The sequence below is a fragment of the Phalacrocorax aristotelis genome, chromosome 7, assembly GCF_949628215.1.
Source record: "Phalacrocorax aristotelis chromosome 7, bGulAri2.1, whole genome shotgun sequence".
NCBI classification, from domain to species: Eukaryota; Metazoa; Chordata; class Aves; order Suliformes; family Phalacrocoracidae; genus Phalacrocorax; species Phalacrocorax aristotelis.
Genome location: NC_134282.1, coordinates 43,083,048 through 43,102,757, shown reverse-complemented (window position 1 = coordinate 43,102,757; position 19,710 = coordinate 43,083,048). Strand labels below are relative to the sequence as shown.

The 19,710-nt window shown below is 38.8% G+C and overlaps 1 protein-coding gene across 1 annotated transcript; it reads left to right on the top strand.

The window, feature by feature from the left end:
* The first annotated feature begins 1,419 nt into the window (after nt 1-1,419).
* MYEF2 (myelin expression factor 2) lies at nt 1,420-19,379 on the top strand. Its single transcript, XM_075100398.1, has 17 exons — nt 1,420-1,717; nt 5,943-6,172; nt 7,384-7,436; nt 8,701-8,708; nt 8,805-8,898; nt 9,759-9,950; nt 10,630-10,783; nt 11,174-11,223; nt 11,310-11,373; nt 11,523-11,624; nt 11,843-11,893; nt 11,968-12,036; nt 12,299-12,397; nt 15,322-15,393; nt 16,611-16,819; nt 16,930-16,981; nt 18,843-19,379. The coding sequence occupies exons 1-17, from the start codon at nt 1,509-1,511 to the stop codon at nt 19,004-19,006; spliced, it is 1,872 nt and encodes a 623-aa protein (XP_074956499.1). The 5' UTR covers nt 1,420-1,508; the 3' UTR covers nt 19,007-19,379.
* The last annotated feature ends 331 nt before the right edge of the window (nt 19,380-19,710 follow it).

Genomic DNA, 19,710 nt, shown 5'->3' with positions numbered 1-19,710 from the left:
TAAAACCTATTTTCCCCCCAAGTGATAAAGAGAAATTGGGATTGATGAAGCTGAGAGGAATATGCTGCAGACTATACCTCCTAAGTAAATTAATATCTTCCAGATGAGTGATGGAGAATGCAAAATGCTTAGGGGGGTGTGTGTGGCATGGACCTATGTAATTTTGAAATAGTATAGCATAATTACAACTATTAATATTTAATTGTTATTTATATTTAAGAATAAAGCAAATGTCCATCTATAAGCTTCCAGTGCTCTAACTATAACTGAACTTTCAGCTTAGCCTGCCCAGTAGCTTTATATATTTATAAATAATCAGAAATCTGCAGTTGGAGGAGAATTTACGTGTAAGCTTATAGCCTTTTAGCCAGTACTAGAAGGGTGTCCCAGCACCCCTAAGCAGGCTAGGTATAGAGTTGTCCCTATATTTGGTCTGTGAGCTGTCTCAACAGAGGTTAAGGGGTGACAGGTCTACAGAATTCTGGAGCCTTCATTTCCTCATGAATGTGGGGCTCTTCTTGACACTGGAAGTACTGAGATGTTTGGAAAAAGACCATACAACATCTTATAGGCAGGAGGAGTACTTGTGACTGCGCTGATTTTGAAGGAATAAGGAGACTATAAATGGAGGAAAAATGCAAGGCAAATTTTGTTTTGAGAGATCATGACTTCAATTCATTGAGTATTCTGAGCATAAAATTTGAATAATAAGTTATAGTCTATTTTCTGAAGTAGAGAGAAAGCAGTGACCGCAGTGACTTGCTTTGGAATGCAGATAGTCCCCAAACAACAGGCGCGATGCTCCCCAATTAAATTAAGGGTCAAGCAGCAGTTTGCTGGAGTGGATGGTATTGATGGAAGCATAAAGGTGCAGAGCTGAAAACGTGCAATAGCTTATTTATTGTTAGCACCCTACAGCTTTGCAGATATTCCTAAGCTGATGAAAATGGCATCATGCCTTCGGTGCTAGGCCTGCTGGCTTTTGTGAGGTGCCTGTGAGCTGCCAAGCACCAGCCGCTTGTCTTGGGGCTCAGCTGGCCTGCCGTTGTTCTGGGCAGGGGACCCTGGCCACCGCAGGAGGTGGCTAGTTTCAAACGGGAGTGAGCAGGTGCCGCCGCTCAGGGAGATAGCCTGCCTGGGGTGGGAGCTACCCGGTGCCTGGGAGCGGGCCTTAGCGCCGGGCAGGGCTGCCCCGCGGTGAGAGGTAGGCGGCAGCAGCACCTCAGGGTGTGGCGCCACGCGGGGCGGGGAGGCCACACACCCGAGCGGCGGATCCTCTGGGACGCGGGCGAAGCGGCCGTGGGATGACCGCGGGGTTGCCGTGGCGGCCGCAAGCCCGGCAGCCCGCCGGCGTCGCCATGGCAACCCGTAAAGCCTCCTCGCGCGTGCCCTCCCCCCGCCGCCGCAAGCCCTGCTCTCGCGAGACTTGGCCGGCCCGGCTCGGCGAGGCCGAGGCGCTCGGGGCCCTTTTCAAACCAGCGGTAGCGGGGCCGCGGCCCGGCCACGAAATGGCGGAGAACGACAAGCCGGAGGCTGCGGCAGCTGCGCCGCAGCGCGCAACCGAGGACGCCGTCGCCGCCGGCCAGCCGCCGCCGGCGGCACAACAGCAGCAGCTGCCGCCGCAACAACAACAGCCACAACAGCCGCCGCGGGATGAAGGGGCGGCAGCGGCGGCAGCAACAGAGAGCGGCGGGGGCAGCGCTAATGGCGTCAAAATGTGTGTGCGGGGCCGGACCGGGGCGGAGCGGGGCAGCGCAGCGCGGTCGGGGCAGCGCGGGGTGCGGCGGGCCCGCCTAGGCCGCGGCGGGGGGTAGGCGGCCGGCCCCCACCTCCCCCCCGCCGGGCTCCTCCCCCGCCGGGGCACGGATGCGGGCGGCGCGGACCCAGCGCGGAGGCCCCCCGGGGCCGCGGTGGCGGAGGAGGCGCTTCCCGGCCCGGTAGGCTCCTGCAGGGCGCACGGAGGAGGCCGGGGCCCGGGTCTGGGGGAAGGTGAAGTTTCGTGGTGAAGTCGCAGGGTGAGGGCTGGGCGCCTGCCCGGGGAGCCGCAGGTGTTGGCGGTGCGAAGCCGCCCCGGCGGCGGGCTCTGGTGGGGCCAGCACTCGCAGGTTCCGTGCCTGGTTTTGTTCACGTGCTCATGTCGTACCGTAGCGATGTGTTTGGTAAAACCTTTGAGCTAATCTTTGTTTACGTGAGAGTGGGAAGACGGCCCTGTAGTGATTTACTTTTTAAAAAGGAAAAAACCAAACAAACAAAGAACCCCCGCATACGTGCACAAACTTTTCTTGTAAATAGTAGCGTTATCATATATGGAATATGTAAACAGGGCCTTATGTAGCAGGTCTAAAAGGAACATAGTGTAAGGGAGCCAGAAGTACCGGCTCTCTAGAACAATACCGTGAGTAACCTTTTATGGGTTTGGTTGTTCTTGATGTCAGGCTTCGAGGGTTATTGTTCTTTACATTAACTAGATTTTGGCCTCATATCGTTGGAATATCAAGATCTAATCTTATTCGCATCTTGGAAGGAAAATACATTTATAGTAGAACTACTGTTGTGGTACAGTAAAGCCGTTGAGACCTGTAAAGTTTTGACATGTTCTAAGCAGTCCTGGTCCAATACTGTTGTGTTTGAAAAATGCACATGGGATCAAGTTCAATATAAAGCTGGAGGAATAAAGGCATACTTCATGCCTTTACTTGATTCCCTGTGACATTCAAATAGTTTACAAGTTACAAGTTTCACATTACCATAAAATAGCCGTGTGGGTATTTTGTTTTGTTTTGTTTCCTGAGCCTGGCCCTCAGCTCCCAAACTACACAAATTATGATTGAATTCTTGCAGGAAGATTGTCACCCTTTTGCACCTTCAAGGCATATAATATTTTATTGCTATTTGGGGTTGCTGCTGTTAGAATAATGGCTTAATGTCTCAGTATCCCTCATTCTGTCAGCAATTTTCCTCTTTTCTCTCCAAAACTAATCACAAGCAAATTAAAAATCCCAGTCATTCTGCATGGTAGAAATCACAACTTTACGTTTGAAAATAATGCAAAGTTCTTGGTAACAGAGTTTCAAATCTCATTCTGTTGCATACAGTTTCCAGTTTTCCCCAAAACACGTGTACAAGGGATTAAGTTGTTAGTGTGCAGGTGAAATGTACGACTTAAAAAAAGTATTTCAGTAACCGGATTTGCTTAGCACTCAGGTTAAATTGGATAGGAATCCTGATCTCAACTTGCACATTTCCCTAAGTTTATTTTATTGAGCAGTGGAACTGTTCAGCACAACAAAGCTGAACTGATCTATGTGCTTTAGAATCATGTGTTGTAGATGTCTTGCATTTCTGTCTCTGCTGATCATCTTATTTGTATGGACACTTGTGAGCAGAGAGGTAAAGTTTAAAAAAGTCAGCTTTTAGGGCTTTCATGTTGATTTGTGATTATTTTTTAGGCTTTTGTATATTAATTAAATATACAGATGATTAGTTCATACCAAAGGTAAAGAGTAGAAATTAGTCTTGGTTTCCCCCCAAGAAAATGGCAATTCATAGTTTCTGAGACAATTTATAGTTTGGGACTCTTTTTTTCTGTTGTCTTTAGGTGACTAACATGACATTGCTTTGAATGTATTGTTTGATTAAAATTATTTTTAATATTCAGGGTGGAGGGTAAGAGCTACATCCACAGAAGGTTCTCTGCCTCTAGCTTGTTCACTGGCCTGTTGGTTTTGGCAGATGAGTTTTACAATGATTGCTTTTTAATTAATCGTCTGTTTTCAGGAGACTGGCTGTGATCCCCAGATTAAGTGAAGTGTCTTCTTGTTTCCCAGATTTAAGAGTTTATGCCAGACTCATATCCTCTGTGCTCTCTACTGGTTTGTACTGCCAGGTCTTGTAGAGCCTGTGTGTTCCATATTTGCTCTTCCTCAGCACCCAGGGGCTGTTTTCATAATCCTTTAAGCAGGAAGGAGCTTAAAAGGCTAAAGAGAATCCATTGTTCTAATCCTAAAATTTAAGGAAGAACTCAGATTTTACTAGGGTTCTCATTGGGCAGGAGTTTTGCATTCGCAAATGAGATTGAATTAGAAGGAACTGATCTGACTAGAAAACCTGATACTCTGGTCTTTCCCTCCCTGCTTCCTCCAACTGTTACCCCCATTTTGGCTCATTACATAGCCACACAAGAATTGAATTGCCACAACAGACAGGGTGGTGTGGAGGAAGGATGATGCAGAGGGAAGCTGAAGGATGCGTTGTTGACTTTGAATGTCTTGAATTTTACAAATACTTAGCCCAGAGGAGTGTCCATGCATTTCTCAGTTGCTAATCCTCCTTTAATCCACTTGTAAACATAAGGACCGTGAAGTTCATATGAGTACTTCAAAATATGGGGAAAAAGTCATGGGAGAAATATGAAGATGTTTGAATTTATTCCTCCCTGAAAAGTGCCCAAGCTTGAGTAGATAATATGTTTAGCTTCGTGAAGGACTACTTGCATGTGCTCTTGAGTGCAAGACTGCTACTTACTCACTGTTTTAGTAACTATGCAGAGAGCTGAAAATGCTCATTTCAATTAATCAAAATTGGTGATCTTGGCATATGTTGTGGTTGTAAAACTGAAATGCCTGTATTGGTTAATTTAACACCAGAAGCCTTCCAAAGTGTCAAAATGAGATAAAAACTAATCCTTCTGAAATGTGGGAAAAATTGTGAAGATAGTGATGTAATTTAAGGAGGGTTCGCAATCAATCCCTTCTGGCAGTCTGGTAGAACATTTCATTTTAATTGTTCTAAATTGAGTGGCTAATGCTGGCTTTTTAAGTAAACGTTTGTGTAAAAGTACTTTTTAAGTTTCTTATTAACTGTGGTGAGATTTGAGCTACACTTTTATTTATATCTCTAGCATCTGTCTGGTGGCTTTATCACTGGATTCTTTCAGTTCAGCAGTTTACCTTTTTTAAAGTAACAATTCAGGCACCTTGATCCTCCGTTAGCATGTTAAATCACCTTGTGATAGTAACACTATCAAGAGTGCTAAAGAGTTTTGGATAGTTCATCAAACTGTTCAAAGTGTATAGTTTTATCAAAGTTGAGATTTGGGCTGCTTTAAAAGAAAGGAAGCAAATTTTCCTTCATTTTAATCTAAAACTAGAAAGATTTTAAAAGGAGAGCAGCTGCTGTTGCTAAATTTTTGTAATACTGAAGGCCAGAAGTCTATTTTGTTGTTGTTTCTGATGACTTAATTAGTCATAGATTGCAGAGCATGTTTTAATACACCTATTTCCTATGCATTTAGCAAGTTTTCAAACTCTAGTAGTGTTACAAGCAAAGAAAGTAAAAGAGCATTTGTTCTCAATTAAATTTCAATTTCGGTCTAAAAGCAGTCTGGCATAAATTATAAAAAATATGTGGTAAAATGTAATTTGATTTACAACCTATTAGAGTTGATTTTTATATATTATTATTATTACATTGAATGAAGTACACCAAGCTGTTTCATAAGTTAGACCATTTCAGCTCTCAATTCTGTGGTGAATAACGTGAAATTTAACCAAATCTGATGTGAAAATTATTGAAGGATCAAAGCACGGGTGCTGTAGCTTATTTTTCAGATGAGTTGTATTTTGGTATTTGTAGTAGTTTCATAATACCATCTTGCTGAATCCTGACAGACATAATGGAAATGGAATGTAAGTGAAGTAGCAAGATGTGCTTGCTTTACTTACAGTAGTGAATACATTACTTTTTGTTTTAGATAAAGCAACATATTATGGAATTAGACTGGTAGCATGAATTTATTTTTCCTAATTTGAAAAGCAGCATTTGACGTCCTGGGAGTTCTAATAGCATAGGAGGTGTTCAGCTATATATGTATAGGAGGTATAACAGTCTAATGATCCAACACAAGGCTAATATTTGTTTGTTTGCTTGTTTTTTAAATATAGGGATAATGATGAGGCGGCAAAAGAAGAGAAGGCACCTGTAAAAGAGAAGTATGTTGCAAAACCAAAGGCAATCCCTTCTCTTGGAAACAAGAATAGATTCCACCCCTATTCAAAGGACAAGAATGCAGGCACTGGAGAGAAGAAGACTATTAATCGTAACAGAGTTTTTATTAGCAACATCCCATATGACATGAAATGGCAAGCTATTAAAGATCTTATGAGAGAGAAAGGTAACTTATTCCTTATAATACACTTCACATAGAAAGGGGTGGAACTTAAATGCAATGTATATGTCCTTTGAGCCACACAAATTTGATTTTACTTTTTTTTTTTTTTTTTGCCTTTACTTGGTACATCTATCTCCCTTCCCCCTCTTTCATCCGAGACAATTGCATTGCAGGGTAGGATGGGTGAATGAAGTGCTTACAATCTTCTGCCATTCTAGTGTGACAGTAGAGAGTATATGCATGACCTCATGACTTCTTAAAGAGATTGTGTTTCGTCTAGTTGTAGTCTCTGTAGATTTTTTTTTAAGGGCTGTTGTATTTAAGCAACACATTTAGTGTGTTAACATGAATAATAAAGGACGTGTTTCAAAAGTTGTTTTGTATTTCTTTGTTGGAATCTGGCTGTGGAATTAACTTTGTCTGCATTGTCACTACTGCCATGACTGTTTGTCTGGAGATTTGTATTAAAAGCTTGTTACTATTGTTGCAGTTCTGATAGAGCAATCTTACTACCCCAAATGTTTTATTTTAAGTTTGGGGTAAAATAATGCTAATATGTGAATTCTGTAAAAAGTTAGTTCTGTGTTTTCCTTGAAAAAATTGATTCTTCAAAAGTAATGCAAAGCACACTTGGCTTTTAGGCTGTGAAAAATGCCAAAACCCCGCTTCTGTAACTGCTGGTTTATCTGTTGTAAGGTGACATGACTATTTGATTGGTTTATTTACTGAAACTTCCTCCTTTAGAAAGTGAGTGGCTTGCTGTGAAATATTTGATGTGTAAATTTGGTTATTATTGAAGGCAAACTTATGATTGAAGACATTCAGGTAGAAAGTCACCTTAAAACAGGTGTTGTGAGTAGGATGATATATGTAACACTTTCCAGTGAACGTTGAAGTTTCATTTGTTAGGTTAAGGGACTGTGTATATCTGAATTTGTTCACCAACTATATCATACTGGCCAAAATATGATCTGTAGTATGAATTAGGTTAAATATAGTTGTTTGTTTTTAGCTTTTGAGAATGTGGCTGCTGCATATTTCTGAAAATTAGCTAAATTATATAGCCATTGACAGGAGGTACGTTGGTCTGGTTTTGATTGTTGGTGAATAATAGGTGCTTCTCTGTAGAGTTGTGCACAGGGACACAGTAAAGAAAGATACTGGTGTTTAAATGCATTGTCTCTTGGTATTTTCCCTTTGTATGTCTTATGTAGTTGGTGAGGTTACATACGTGGAGCTGTTTAAGGATGCTGAAGGAAAATCAAGGGTAAGTGCCGTGGGCAACAATCTGCTAGAGGTTTAAAAGTTCCTCAGCAGTTTTATTTTTGTATAATACCTGTACCAGTTATTGGAAAGTAAGTTTCATTTTTACACCGATTTTCGTTAAGATAGCCTTGAGGATTTTGTATTAGAAGTAGTCTGACACTTTCATGCAACTCAGACTAGCTGGCTGTAAAGGACAAAATACTTCTGTAATGTTAACATATGGCATTTACTTAATTCTTCTTTTTATCTTTGTTTTGGTACAAATCTGTTTCATATAAAGGGTGTTCAATAAGCCACTGATTTTACTTAAATTTTATTAGCGTAGTCTTCTCTTCTTGGGGCCTATGAGTATAAAACGTTAGCTAAGAATATACTGTGTGAAGTGCCTGATTTGGCAGCTTGCAGGGTTGGTATCTAAACACTGGATTAATGTATTTGTTTCCTTAAAACTAAATGGATGGAGATAGTTGGTAGCCAACAGAGTGCCAGCAATGAGGCACTAAGAGTGAAGATTGTTAAAGCTCCTTTGTCTTAAAAATAGTCAAAAGTTTGGCCAATAGTAGCTCCGAACCTGCAGTTGAGAATGTGAGAAATGCAGGTTGAGTCTTAACTGAGGTTGTATCAATTGTTGTACATGACTTTCTTTAACACTTGTTAAGACTAAAACATGCTGTCAGCTTTGCTTTACTTAAAGCAATCCTCAACTCTTTGCTTTATTAGAAGGATTCTGGTGCCGTTAATAAGGTTATTTTCTTAAAAATAATTTCGCAGTTATGCTAGTAATACTGAAGAGGTATGCAGACTCCTTGTTCATCGTACTGGTATACCTGATGTAGGTAGTTTTGAATTTTGTAGTCACTGGGCAGCTTTTATGACACAATGAGTGTCTTGATTGGTTTTTGGTTATGTTTTTGGGGTTTTTTCCTTTCCACTCTTTCCCCCCCACCTCCTCTCCCCAGTTGTCCTTACATGGATCTGTGTGGCATTTTTCCAATTCTGGTTTGGCTCAAAGAGAATTAAAAAAAAAATGTATTCTCTTGCATTTGAAAGGTATGTATGTTGAGAAACTAGGAGAAATTCAGCTTGACTACCAGTAAAGAGCATATATTACGGATTTTGAAGCTGAAAATAACTTGAATAGTTGTTTAACAGTGAGCTGGGATCTTTAACTGGAATCTGAAATGGTCTATCATATGTGCTGACTGACTTTTTTTTTCCTCTCTCTCTCTCTTTTTACATGTGATGACAAATTACCATGGATGTAGGGTTGTGGGTAAGTTTCTTTTTCTATGTGTGTAGAAACACACTACTATCCAAACATTCTGTTAATTTTAACGTTCTAAACTTTGTTTGTTTTGTTCCCTCTAAGTGTGGTTGAATTCAAAGATGAAGAATTTGTTAAGAAAGCATTAGAAACCATGAACAAATATGATCTTAGTGGAAGACCCCTGAATATTAAAGAGGTATGGTTATTGCTGCTGGTTTTTATTTGAAACAATGAAGATACTATAACTACTGAGACCGCAACGCAGTGTTTAGAGCATCTTAGCTGTGTAATTTCCAGTTCAATTTTTTTGTGACATTTTCTTAATGGGCTAAAGTGCCTGTTGGCTTGCAGAAGGTCATGATACTAGCCAAGTGAACTGACAAAAATTGTGTCCTAAAGTCAAAATAATATAATACTGTTTTTCTTTAAAATTTTAATTTCATATTCTTACTTAGTGTCATCAGGTCTTTTCCAACCTAAATGATTCTATGTTTACATTGCTTATCTGCTTCAAAATATGATGCAGAATGAGCTGAGTATCAGACTACTTCCACATGTGCAAAAATGGAGCTGGAAGTAGAGAACTTGTGCAGACTGGAAAGTGAAATTAATGTCAACATTTCTGTTGTAGTGTTGTATGATGGTGTCTGATGCAGTTCTTTTTGTCCTGTTGCAACTTTAATAATGGTATTAATAAACAATAATAAAAAATAATTAAATTAATTCAGTTCTTGGAAGAAGGTGCTAGACTGACAGTCCTTTAGATTGAAATCTTTTCTACTTGTCCATAGGCTAGGTACAGCATGTGAAGTGGCAGTGCACGCTTCCTCAACAAGTGCTTTGCCAATATGCCTCAACCCTCATCTGAAAGGACCCACCTCTAGAGGTGAGGGAATTAGGTCTCCATGCTAATTCAGTTTTTGATCCCTCTGACATGGACAAGGATATTAGTTTATAATATTGATGGGTTTATGTAGAATTTCAAATAGTACCTTTCTGTTTGTGCCAGTCCTCTTGTTGATTATTAAGTTGGCTTTATTTTTGCCCGTGTTTCAGGATCCTGAAGGTGAACACGCTCGTAGGGCATTACAGCGTGTAGGAGGACAGTTTCCAGGAGGACATGGACCTGATGTGGCACCTGGAATAATGAATTTACCACCTTCTATTCTCAATAATCCAAACATTCCTCCTGAGGTTATCAGTAACTTGCAGGCAGGCAGGCTTGGGTCCACTATTTTTGTTGCTAATGTAAGTTTAAAACTGTATTTTATAACTATAATATTTGATCTTTGTAAAACATGTTATATTCCTGCATAATACAGTTACAATATAAAGAGGAAAAGGGAAATGATAGTTCACAATGAGTATATTCAACTAAAAATGCTGGATATGTATTCAGATTTTGGACATGAAAAAGATGTTAAACTCTTGAGGCTGACATGCACTTTAATTATTGTACAGTCATCTGTTGATTCAAAATAAGATTTTATACATCTTTTCACTATCTATTTACAATTGCATTTCTTTTTAATTAAATATACACTTCAATTTATCTTGCTAGTTACTTTAACTTAAACTGTTGTATTTGTTGGAGGTGCTTACTTCATAAATTCTTTATTTGCACAAGAGTACTATGTCTGCAAGGGGACTTGCGGGAGCACAGCTGCTCTTGACCAGAACCCATCCATTTCTCAATGTTAGTGTGTTTATTGAAGTAAAAGGTGTATATATATAGTATAAATTGTTGATTTTAGTTGACATTTTTGGACTTGGTTGCAGTGTTATGTATATTACAAAATTCTGGTCATTTACGTACATTGAGCATTTTGTGAAGCTGAAGAGTTACAACAATGCAGAAAATCTCTTCCAAATGTAATGGCAGAACAGAAATGCACGCTCAAAACACTAAAATATTTCTGTGTGTAAGCTTGACTTTAAAGTTGGCTGGAAGAAGCTGAAGGAGGTATTCAGCATTGCTGGAACTGTGAAGCGTGCAGACATCAAAGAAGATAAAGATGGCAAGAGTCGAGGGATGGGAACAGTCACCTTTGAACAAGCAATTGAAGCTGTTCAAGCAATATGTATCCTTGGTTTTGAAAAATAATTGATCAAATATGGATTAGTTTTTAATGGCTTCTGATAGCGTAGTTTTGCAAATGGTGCTTATTTGCCTTGTAGCTAGTATATAGCGACTAGAGTGCAATACAGTGGGGATTACATTTTTAATAGTAAGTTTTCTGCTAGAGTCTGAAAAGGTGTTCCTGATAATGTTGAACAAACCTAAAATATGTGAGAATGTGACACGTCTGAAACTGACTTTTATATACCTAACAGCTTATATAGCCTCTTCTGGCCTTTGAACTGGCATTCTAAAGATTAGGTAAGGAAGGATGAGACTCCTAAACCAGTGGTTCTTCTGAAATAGTTAAATTGTCTTCTGTAGTTAGGTTCCTTTACTTGCATTTCTTCAGCTATGTTCAATGGACAATTCCTGTTCGATAGACCCATGCATGTAAAAATGGTAAGTTGCTTATATTTCTTTCTACCTTACATGTCTCTGCCAAAACATTGAAAGGATCATAGCGTAACATCCTTGTCTTTTATCAGGATGACAAATCAATTCCTCATGAAGATTTCCGTGTTGCAGAGAGCAAAACTTCACAATTACCTCGTGAGTGCACACTTTGTTTTCTACTCCCTGGACTTAATATATGTTGATAGAGAGGCTTGGAACAGTTTAGTAGTACTTTTGCTTGCTGTGGTCTCTTTATGGTACAGAAGAAAATCTTTCTTCCGGTGATACTTAGTTTTGTTTTCAAGGTGGTCTTGGTGGCATTGGTATGGGACTTGGACCAGGTGGACAGCCCATCAGTGCAACACAGTTGAGCATGGGTGGTGGAATGGGGAGCATGGGTCCAGGAGGTAAATGTCTGGTCGTCATTGTTAAGTTTTACAGTTGTTTTACATTGTTACATTATTAAGTTTAAAATTGTCACTTCTGTCCTTGGAAGAATGACATACTCTTGACAAAGCAAGCCTTGTGTAGTGTGCTTTTGAGATATTAACTGTCTTTGCATTTTTTAAATCCGTTAGGATCTTACCCGTCTTCTAAATGGTGTTTGTCTCTCTTTGGTTTAAAGGTATGGGAATAGATGGTCCGGGATTCGGTGGAATGAATAGAATGGGAGGCGGTACGTGAAGTGAAGTTCTTTGCATTAATTATTTTTTTAATGTTATATAGAAAACACTCTTCCTTATCTTACAGGACTTGCTGGATTTCGTGGAATGGAAGGAATGCCTAATATGGGAGGATTTGGAGTCAACCGAATGGGAGGTAGGTGAACACTGATCTGGTACACTTAGTTTTCTAATATTTATTTATTAAAAGCCCTTCCTTCAGGTATGGATAATGTAGATGAGGTGAAAGGAAATACAGTCAGTGGCACGAGTGGAGGCATAGGAACTGGTGTGGGAGTTTAATAGGTACCTCTGGCTTGTGCATTAAACCCGCTTCTATTTAAATAAGCAGCTGTGAAACAAGTGTTGCATGTGTATCTAACAGAATATTTTTGGGTTTTCTGCTTTGTTCTCTACAGAAATGTTCCGTGGTGGAATGGGAGGAAACATGGACAGAGATTTTGGTCGTAGTGAGATGGCATTGAACCGTGGTTTTGGAGATTCTTTTGGAAGGATGGGTATGGTAACTTAAATTTCCTGTGGCAGCTTGCAACATAGTATTGGAAGAGTTCTACTAGAAGAAAAATCAAGAAGAGACCTGGTTTCATTTGGGCATCTTCCACTGTCCCCTCTCCCCAGTCATTACTGTAGTGATGTAGTCTGAGTATTTATTATAGCCGTTGCTTAGGATAGAGGTTGAAGTGTGGCCTTTTTTTTCCATCTGTAAAATACAAACAGAATCATGATTTAAGGAAAGCATTTAGCTTCATACTGTTAACTTTGTGAGGTATTAAAGTATATGCTTCTGGTAATCCTGAGCAAGCTGCCCATGTATGACCTCCGTAACTTCCAGGAGTTTTCCTTTGCAAATGCATGCTGGAAAATTGTTTTTACTGCAAACCAGGTAGCATTGGATAGGAAAGGTGAATTTTGGTGCCCTCTGTTTTTTTCCTGACTTCTGAGCTCAAGCAGCTCGGAATGGGATTTATTGGCCTCTTCTGTAACTGACCCAGCTTTGTTTTGTTTATAGATGATGTCTTGTTGACAGAGTTCATGTTGTTACTTTTGTGTTCCCTCAAATGAGATACTTTTCTCTCTTAAGAGGCCTGGAAGTGCTTAACAGTAGAGCCTTCTTGTACTTCATTACTGTACTGTTACTTGGATGAATGTGTTATAGGAGATGGGTTTTCTTCCCCCTCCTCCCTGTTTTTCTCTCTTTCCCCCTCTCTTAATTCCTCACTGTGAAAGAGAAGAGAGGTGCTAAGAGCATAAGGTTCATCTGGTCTAAAAATTGAATTATTTTTTTAAAATTTGGGCAAGTCGTAACGAAGGGTAGCTCTTGTGTGCTTCTCTTCAAGCACTGGTAATTGTGTAGTAGTGATAAGAATGTAATAAGCTTGTCAGCTGAGTTAGTCTTAATGTCTTGGAATTAGTGTCTTGGAAACCTCGTGTATGCTCTCACTCTCTCTACTTGCAATACAGGATAAACATCTGTTTCCTGAGTGAAAATCCAAAGCCACTTCAGTTATAAATGTTCATGCAACCAATAGATTTCTGAGTCTTCTGGTGACACATTGGTTTTGAAATGCATGAACGTCACCACTGTGAGAAACTGATGTGGGAGTCATTCATTCAATAGATCCAGCAAGCTTCACCTTACAACCTCTCAGCAATCTTAACATTTAAATACTGTTCTGAGAGCCAAGATAAGAGTTTCCCAATTTATCCCTAAGTAATGGAAGGAAATTGTAGGGATTTACAAATATAATAGTTAATAGATACTGTGTTTAGTTAGGGAAGACCCTAGTGTCCTCCTGTTACAATGTTTAGGTTAATGGTATCTTAAAAGGGAATGCTGTGAGTGCATTTGGCTTTAGTATCCTGCCAGTTTCAGGGTGGGCAACTTACCATAGTCTTTGACTGGGCTCTGCCATCAATTAGTGAAAATAAGGATGCTTGATTTGCAACAGAATTGTTGGAGTTGCCACTTAAATTGCCAGAATTTTGAAGTATCTGAAAAATCAAAGGTTGTGTCATAGAGCATCTCCAAGCATATAATTTTTTTGTTGGTGAAAAGCCAGTGGGGGGGGACAGTACGGGTAAAGGATGCTTCTAAGGCCAGAGACAGCTGAAATCTTGCTTATTAGGATTATTTGAGCTTTCAGGTCATGTGTGGTGGGGTTGTGTGTGTGTTGTGTTGGTGGGTGGTTATTTTTTTTCCCTAAGTGCATCTTAGACAGTTAGGAGACTTTTTTTTTTCCCTTTTAAAGGAGAGTGGGTTTAATTGAGATGCCCTCACAACTGAGGTTTTCTAGCTCTGGAAAGGTGGGGATTTTTTTTTCTTCACAATTCGTTTTAAGGGCAAAAACCAGTCATGGTGACAGCAATCTCAATTTTTAACTTGATGTTTCATTGCAAGACCCTCTCTGGCCTAATGAATAAGTATTAAGATCTTTCTCATACACAAACTGTTAGCTGAAGTACTGAGAGTAATCCTGCTGGTGTTAAATATTGGTAGTTTTTTTCAACAGGCTAGTCCATATTTTTTGAGGTCTTTGGTATGGCTATGACAACATGTTGTCTGAGAGGAGACAAATATTTCCCACAAGAGACTGGCAGGGAACAATTGTTGCTGTTTTGAACTGTGTGGAGAAAATGAATTTAATGGAAGACTCAGCAGTGACCTTCTTTTAGATATTAAAACAATGGTGTCTAGCCTAAAGATGACAGTTACTGATCTATTTTGCTGTAAGTAAAAACTGAGCTGTTTCTCTTAGGTATGAAAATCAAGCAAGAAAATGCAGCTGACAGTTCCACTCTGTTCTGCAGTGGCAGGAATGTAGTTCTTTTGAGTTTCTAAAATTCCAGAAGTTCCATTGAGATTACTTTCCTTAATATTAGCACTTCGGTGAAAAGAATTATTTTTACCCCACTCTAGAATCAGTCTCTGATACCGTTCTGGAGATACCACGGTTCTGCCAAGCAGCTTTATTAAGTATTAATTCCCACCAAATTCCATCAATTTGCTCTTCACATGCAATTCAGGCAGACATTGGGAGAGCTGCTCCTATCTTTTGCGTAGGTTTCTTAAAAGTGGGAGTAACTAGGGCATTTCTGTACTATGAAGTTCAAATAAGATGAACCCTTCAGTTTTGAGGCTGTTCTTCCCAATGTGGGAAATGGCTCATTTAGTTTTAAGATGTTTGAGCTGCTGGTAGACTGTCAGGGGGGAGAAAAGCTAGAAAGAAATCAGAGTGGCTTAAATCCCATGATAGAGAAGGAGGAACTAATGTTACTTACTAGATGTTTCTTATTTAGTTTGTTGTGTAGAAGAGAATTGCCAGGTAACATTGAGATGAGTGCACTTTATCAGTGTGTGCTTTGTTGTTGTCGCTAACTGGTGGTTTCAGTGTATGTCACTTTATTATTTTTTTCTGTTTAGGTGGTGCAATGATTGGTGTTTTTGCAGGAGGAATGGGAGCGCCTAGCATGGGCCCAGTAAGATCTGGAATGAGTAGGTTAACCTGTTTCAATAGAATGTAAATGCATAGGCAATGTAATGATACGGTGTACATGTAATTCTATTGTGATTTTTGTTGTAGTGTAGTGTTTTGCCAGTGCTGGAATAAGTAGTATTCTGTTGCATGTGACTGCAGTCTAATAGGTTTTAAAGATGTTTTGTTGAGGTAAAAGTTCAGAGGAAAACTTGCTAATACAGCCTTTCCCTTAATCTTAGTTTTGAAATGGTTTTAACTTGTGGTTTGGAGGGAGAAGTGATTCAAATAAACTTGTGTTCCAGAAAAAAGACAAATAGGCAGAGTTATTTGTGTGAACTTCATGAAGCTGAACTTCAGTAATCTCTCATAACTGAAGCAAAAAATCAACCTTGGATTTTAAATTATCACTAGATTATCACTGAGTTTAATTTTGCTCCAATGGCAAGTTTGTATTACAGCAAATGCCTGAGTTCCTCAGGCTAGAGCAGATGAGAAACTAAAATCTCGTGTGTGGCAATCTTGAGAGGCGTAAGGCTTAGTGAAGGTCCCTCATGAATGATCTTCATAGTTTTGCATTACATAAATATTTAATTATAAATCCAGAAAGAGTATAATAGGATATTTGAATGCATTGATCTTAGTTCTTTATATAATATACATTAATATATTTCATTGCATGTCTCATAGGAAAGTCCATGCTCTTTGCAGCACTTGCAGTAACATCTATTCTCTGCAAAATATGGATTCTCTAGAAGATTGTGTCATTAAATGTGGCTCCATTAAGTAAAGCTGAATGTGAACGCAAGAAACAAAATAAACAATAGTGTTTATGGTCAAATTATCTGTATCTTAACATTACCACAGTTATTTACTTGATCTCTTTTTGGTACAGGGTATCAGGTTTTTGTTAATTAAACTGGACAGCCTTTAAATCTTAATTCTTCACTTGTGTTCAACATTTTACTACATTAGATGGTGTGACTAATAGCTTGATGCAGTTTGTTTTTTACTTTTGTTTTAGAACTGACACTTTGTATCTTCTAATACTTTGACTTAAGATATTAGCCATGCTACTAGATAAATCACTGCATATAAAGTTATTTTTTATTACAGCAGTTTTATTAAAGATATTTTTCTTCTGACACAAAAGTTTTGGGTTTTTTTTTTTTACAAATTACTTCTGTATCTATTACTAAAAAGAGATTTTTATTTTATCCTCCTTTTCTCTGTGTAGGTGGTGGAATGGGTGGTATGAACAGTATGGCTGGAGGAATGGGAATGGGGATGGATCGGATGAGTTCTGGTTTTGATCGTATGGGACCAGCTATGGGTGGAGGCCTGGACAGGAGCATCGATATTGATCGAGGATTTGTGCCTGGCCCAATGGGAAGTGGCATGAGAGAGAGATTAGGCTCTAAAGGCAACCAGATATTTGTGAGAAATGTAAGTATTTGAATACATAGAAACCATGAGATTCTTTTGTGTGCATGTTTGATTACATGCCCCTTTTCTCCTTGTAATATTTTGTTATTAATAATGCTTTTTTATTCTAGCTTCCTTTTGACTTGACCTGGCAGAAGCTAAAGGAGAAATTCAGTCAATGTGGTATGTATATGAATCTTATCCCTGCTCAGCTCCATCGACTTCATGTTTTATATGGTGTTCGTTAGATAAGGGCAGGAAGGCAAGGTGTTGCCTTATCCTGAAGAAGACTCTGGCTAGCCTAATCTTTCTTACTTCCCCCACCTTTCCTGTGTTATATAAATAATTTTTTAGGCATGACATAACACATGAGACCAAGGTACAGTATGGGCTATGTTGGCTCTGACTGCTCATCTGCTATAAACTTTAACCAGTTCCATTAATAAAATTACTCTCTGAGCCTTCTCTTTTTTGGAGCAGGTATTAGTTATCCTGTGGCCAACACAGAGTATATAGTGTAGCATTTATTTTGAGACAAATGTGTGCAGAGACCTGGGCCTGTCCAGGTTATGCATTACTTCCAGAAATGGTGCTGTGTCAAATCAGAGTTAGTAATTTTGCCAAACTGTCAGATTGTTTTTTATGCAAATAGATGATCCTGATTAGCATATTTGCAGGCTGTAATGCTTCCCCTTTATGTTAAGAAATAAAGGCCCTTTTTATGTAAGATAAAGGATTGCTACGGATATCCAATAATTCTTCCTATCTAATTCAGAAAAGTTGTCTTTTCACAGAAGTAAATGAAAAATGAAGCTTGGGTGTAGAAATACATGATTGCTTTGTTTTGCAAATGCACTTTCAGAATGGGAAGCTTTAACTGAATTACAGATGCCTTTTCTTGTTTTGGAGAGGCAGAAAAGAGAAATAATTTTAAACATACTACTGATACCTAAGACAGTCTTCATACAGCTTTTTGCAGATTCCATATAAATTAGAACTTGCAGTTCAACTATGAAAAATTTTCAGGTGTTCACAGTTTTTTTTTGTAGGTGGAGGATATAGCAAAACAGTTGTGTTTTTTTTTATTAAGTCATAACTGCCTGTGCACCTTTCACATAGCTCAGAATTTATTTTTTTTATTATCTCTTCAGCAACTAACAGATGTAGTAATTATGTTGAATTGTTTTTAAGAATTATAAGCACAAATGTAAGCAACAGATTGTATTCCTGCCAGTATCCTAAGGAAATACAAAGACCATGTCTCCATATGTTCAGTTTCTTTCAGTGAAAGACCAGTCTTCCATTATATGATATTTAAAAATAAAAAGCTATGTATTTTAGGGAAATGTTTCTTGTTCCTAGTGGCATTTGGGGGCTCAGGAGTGGTGTGCTACAATATACCATAAGCAAAAGCTCATTCACTCCAGGCATTGAGCATTTTCTGAGGTACTAAGACATCTACATAAAAATGTTGCCTCATGAGTTGTGTGTCCGACCTCAGGAAAACACTAAAGGAATTTAATAGTGCATGCTACTTTTCCACTACTCCTAACCTGGTAACTTTACTGTTTTAAAGGCTCTAATTTTGTTCTGCAGCTTCTTTACAAAATTGCTTGAGTGTTATTGCTTGATACATTGCTCTGATGAACATGGTAGACTGGATTGAACTATAATTTGGTTAATGCCTGTCAGTAGTCACACTTCTGGCAGTATCAGTAAATGAAACACAAAACTTTCCTGTAGCCTTACAGGGCACTTTGTTTCAAACTTGAGGTCAAATATAGGCATACTTCATCTTAATGCTAGGGTGAAGGAAAGATTTGAAACAGTGGACCTTAATTTGGATTCTTCACTGCTATTTTGACCTGTGTCATCTTCCCTGAATAAGTGAATATACCATCAGTCTGAAAGTGCTAATTTCATATGTCCCCTTAGATTATAATTTAAAATGCCTTTTTTTTTTTTTAAATCACTTCTGATGAGTTCTTTACATTGCTAGTGCACCGAAGACTTGAAATAACTGCTGTTTAACTTATTTATTCAGGTCATGTAATGTTTGCAGAAATAAAAATGGAGAATGGAAAATCAAAGGGCTGTGGAACAGTCAGATTTGACTCACCAGAATCTGCTGAAAAGGCCTGTAGGATAATGAATGGCATAAAAATCAGTGGCAGAGAAATTGATGTACGCTTGGATCGCAATGCATAATTTAAAACTGTGTGTTCAGGAACATTCCTATGTCTCTTTAGCTTCTCTATCCTAGTAAGTCATTTTTAGTAACATTGTATGCTTACAAAAGCTGTAAAAAGGAACTTTTAAATCCCACCAGCCTTTAACAGTATAGTGTTTAATATACTGTGATACTTGTTAATTGAATCTTACTATGTTTGGTTTTTAAAGACAATTTGCCTGATTTTTGTTGTTTTTTTTTTTAGAGGCACTGAGCACCTGCAGGTCCCTGTAGACCATAGAAGCTTTGGATGCTCAGCGCCTTTGGAAAATTAGGCCAAGTGTCTCTAGTCATTCAGTTTAAATGAATGGTTATACTGTTTTTAATAAAATAAGCCATTTTCTCTGTTAATCTCAAGATTGCATAGTGGGATTTGTTTAGTGTTTTCTGATTTTTATCCTCCCCCTCCCCTGCGTATCAACATTGCAATGTAAAAACTAGATGTCTTTTTTTCAGAATTTTGGTTTTATATGTGCGTTGTAGTCATACAGTAATTCTTGACTCTAAAAGAAAGGGCTCCAATTAGGCTGTGATATTTTTGTTCTACTTAATATTACTTTAATGACGTGACTTAGTTCTGTAAATAAGATTTAGAGCCCAATGGGAGTTTTTGAATTTTTTTTATTTTATTTTGACTAAATGAAGAAATTGGTCTTTCCCTCCTGCTTTTATTTTTTTCACC

What these genes read in the sequence shown, in the direction of transcription:
- MYEF2 (XM_075100398.1), top strand. Translation starts at nt 1,509, where the DNA reads ATGGCGGAGAACGACAAGCCGGAGGCTGCGGCAGCTGCGCCGCAGCGC. An exon ending in GACCCATGCATGTAAAAATG is followed by an intron (nt 11,224 to 11,309) that starts GTAAGTTGCTTA and finishes GTCTTTTATCAG; the next exon opens with GATGACAAATCAATTCCTCA. An exon ending in AGATTCTTTTGGAAGGATGG is followed by an intron (nt 12,398 to 15,321) that starts GTATGGTAACTT and finishes TTTTCTGTTTAG; the next exon opens with GTGGTGCAATGATTGGTGTT.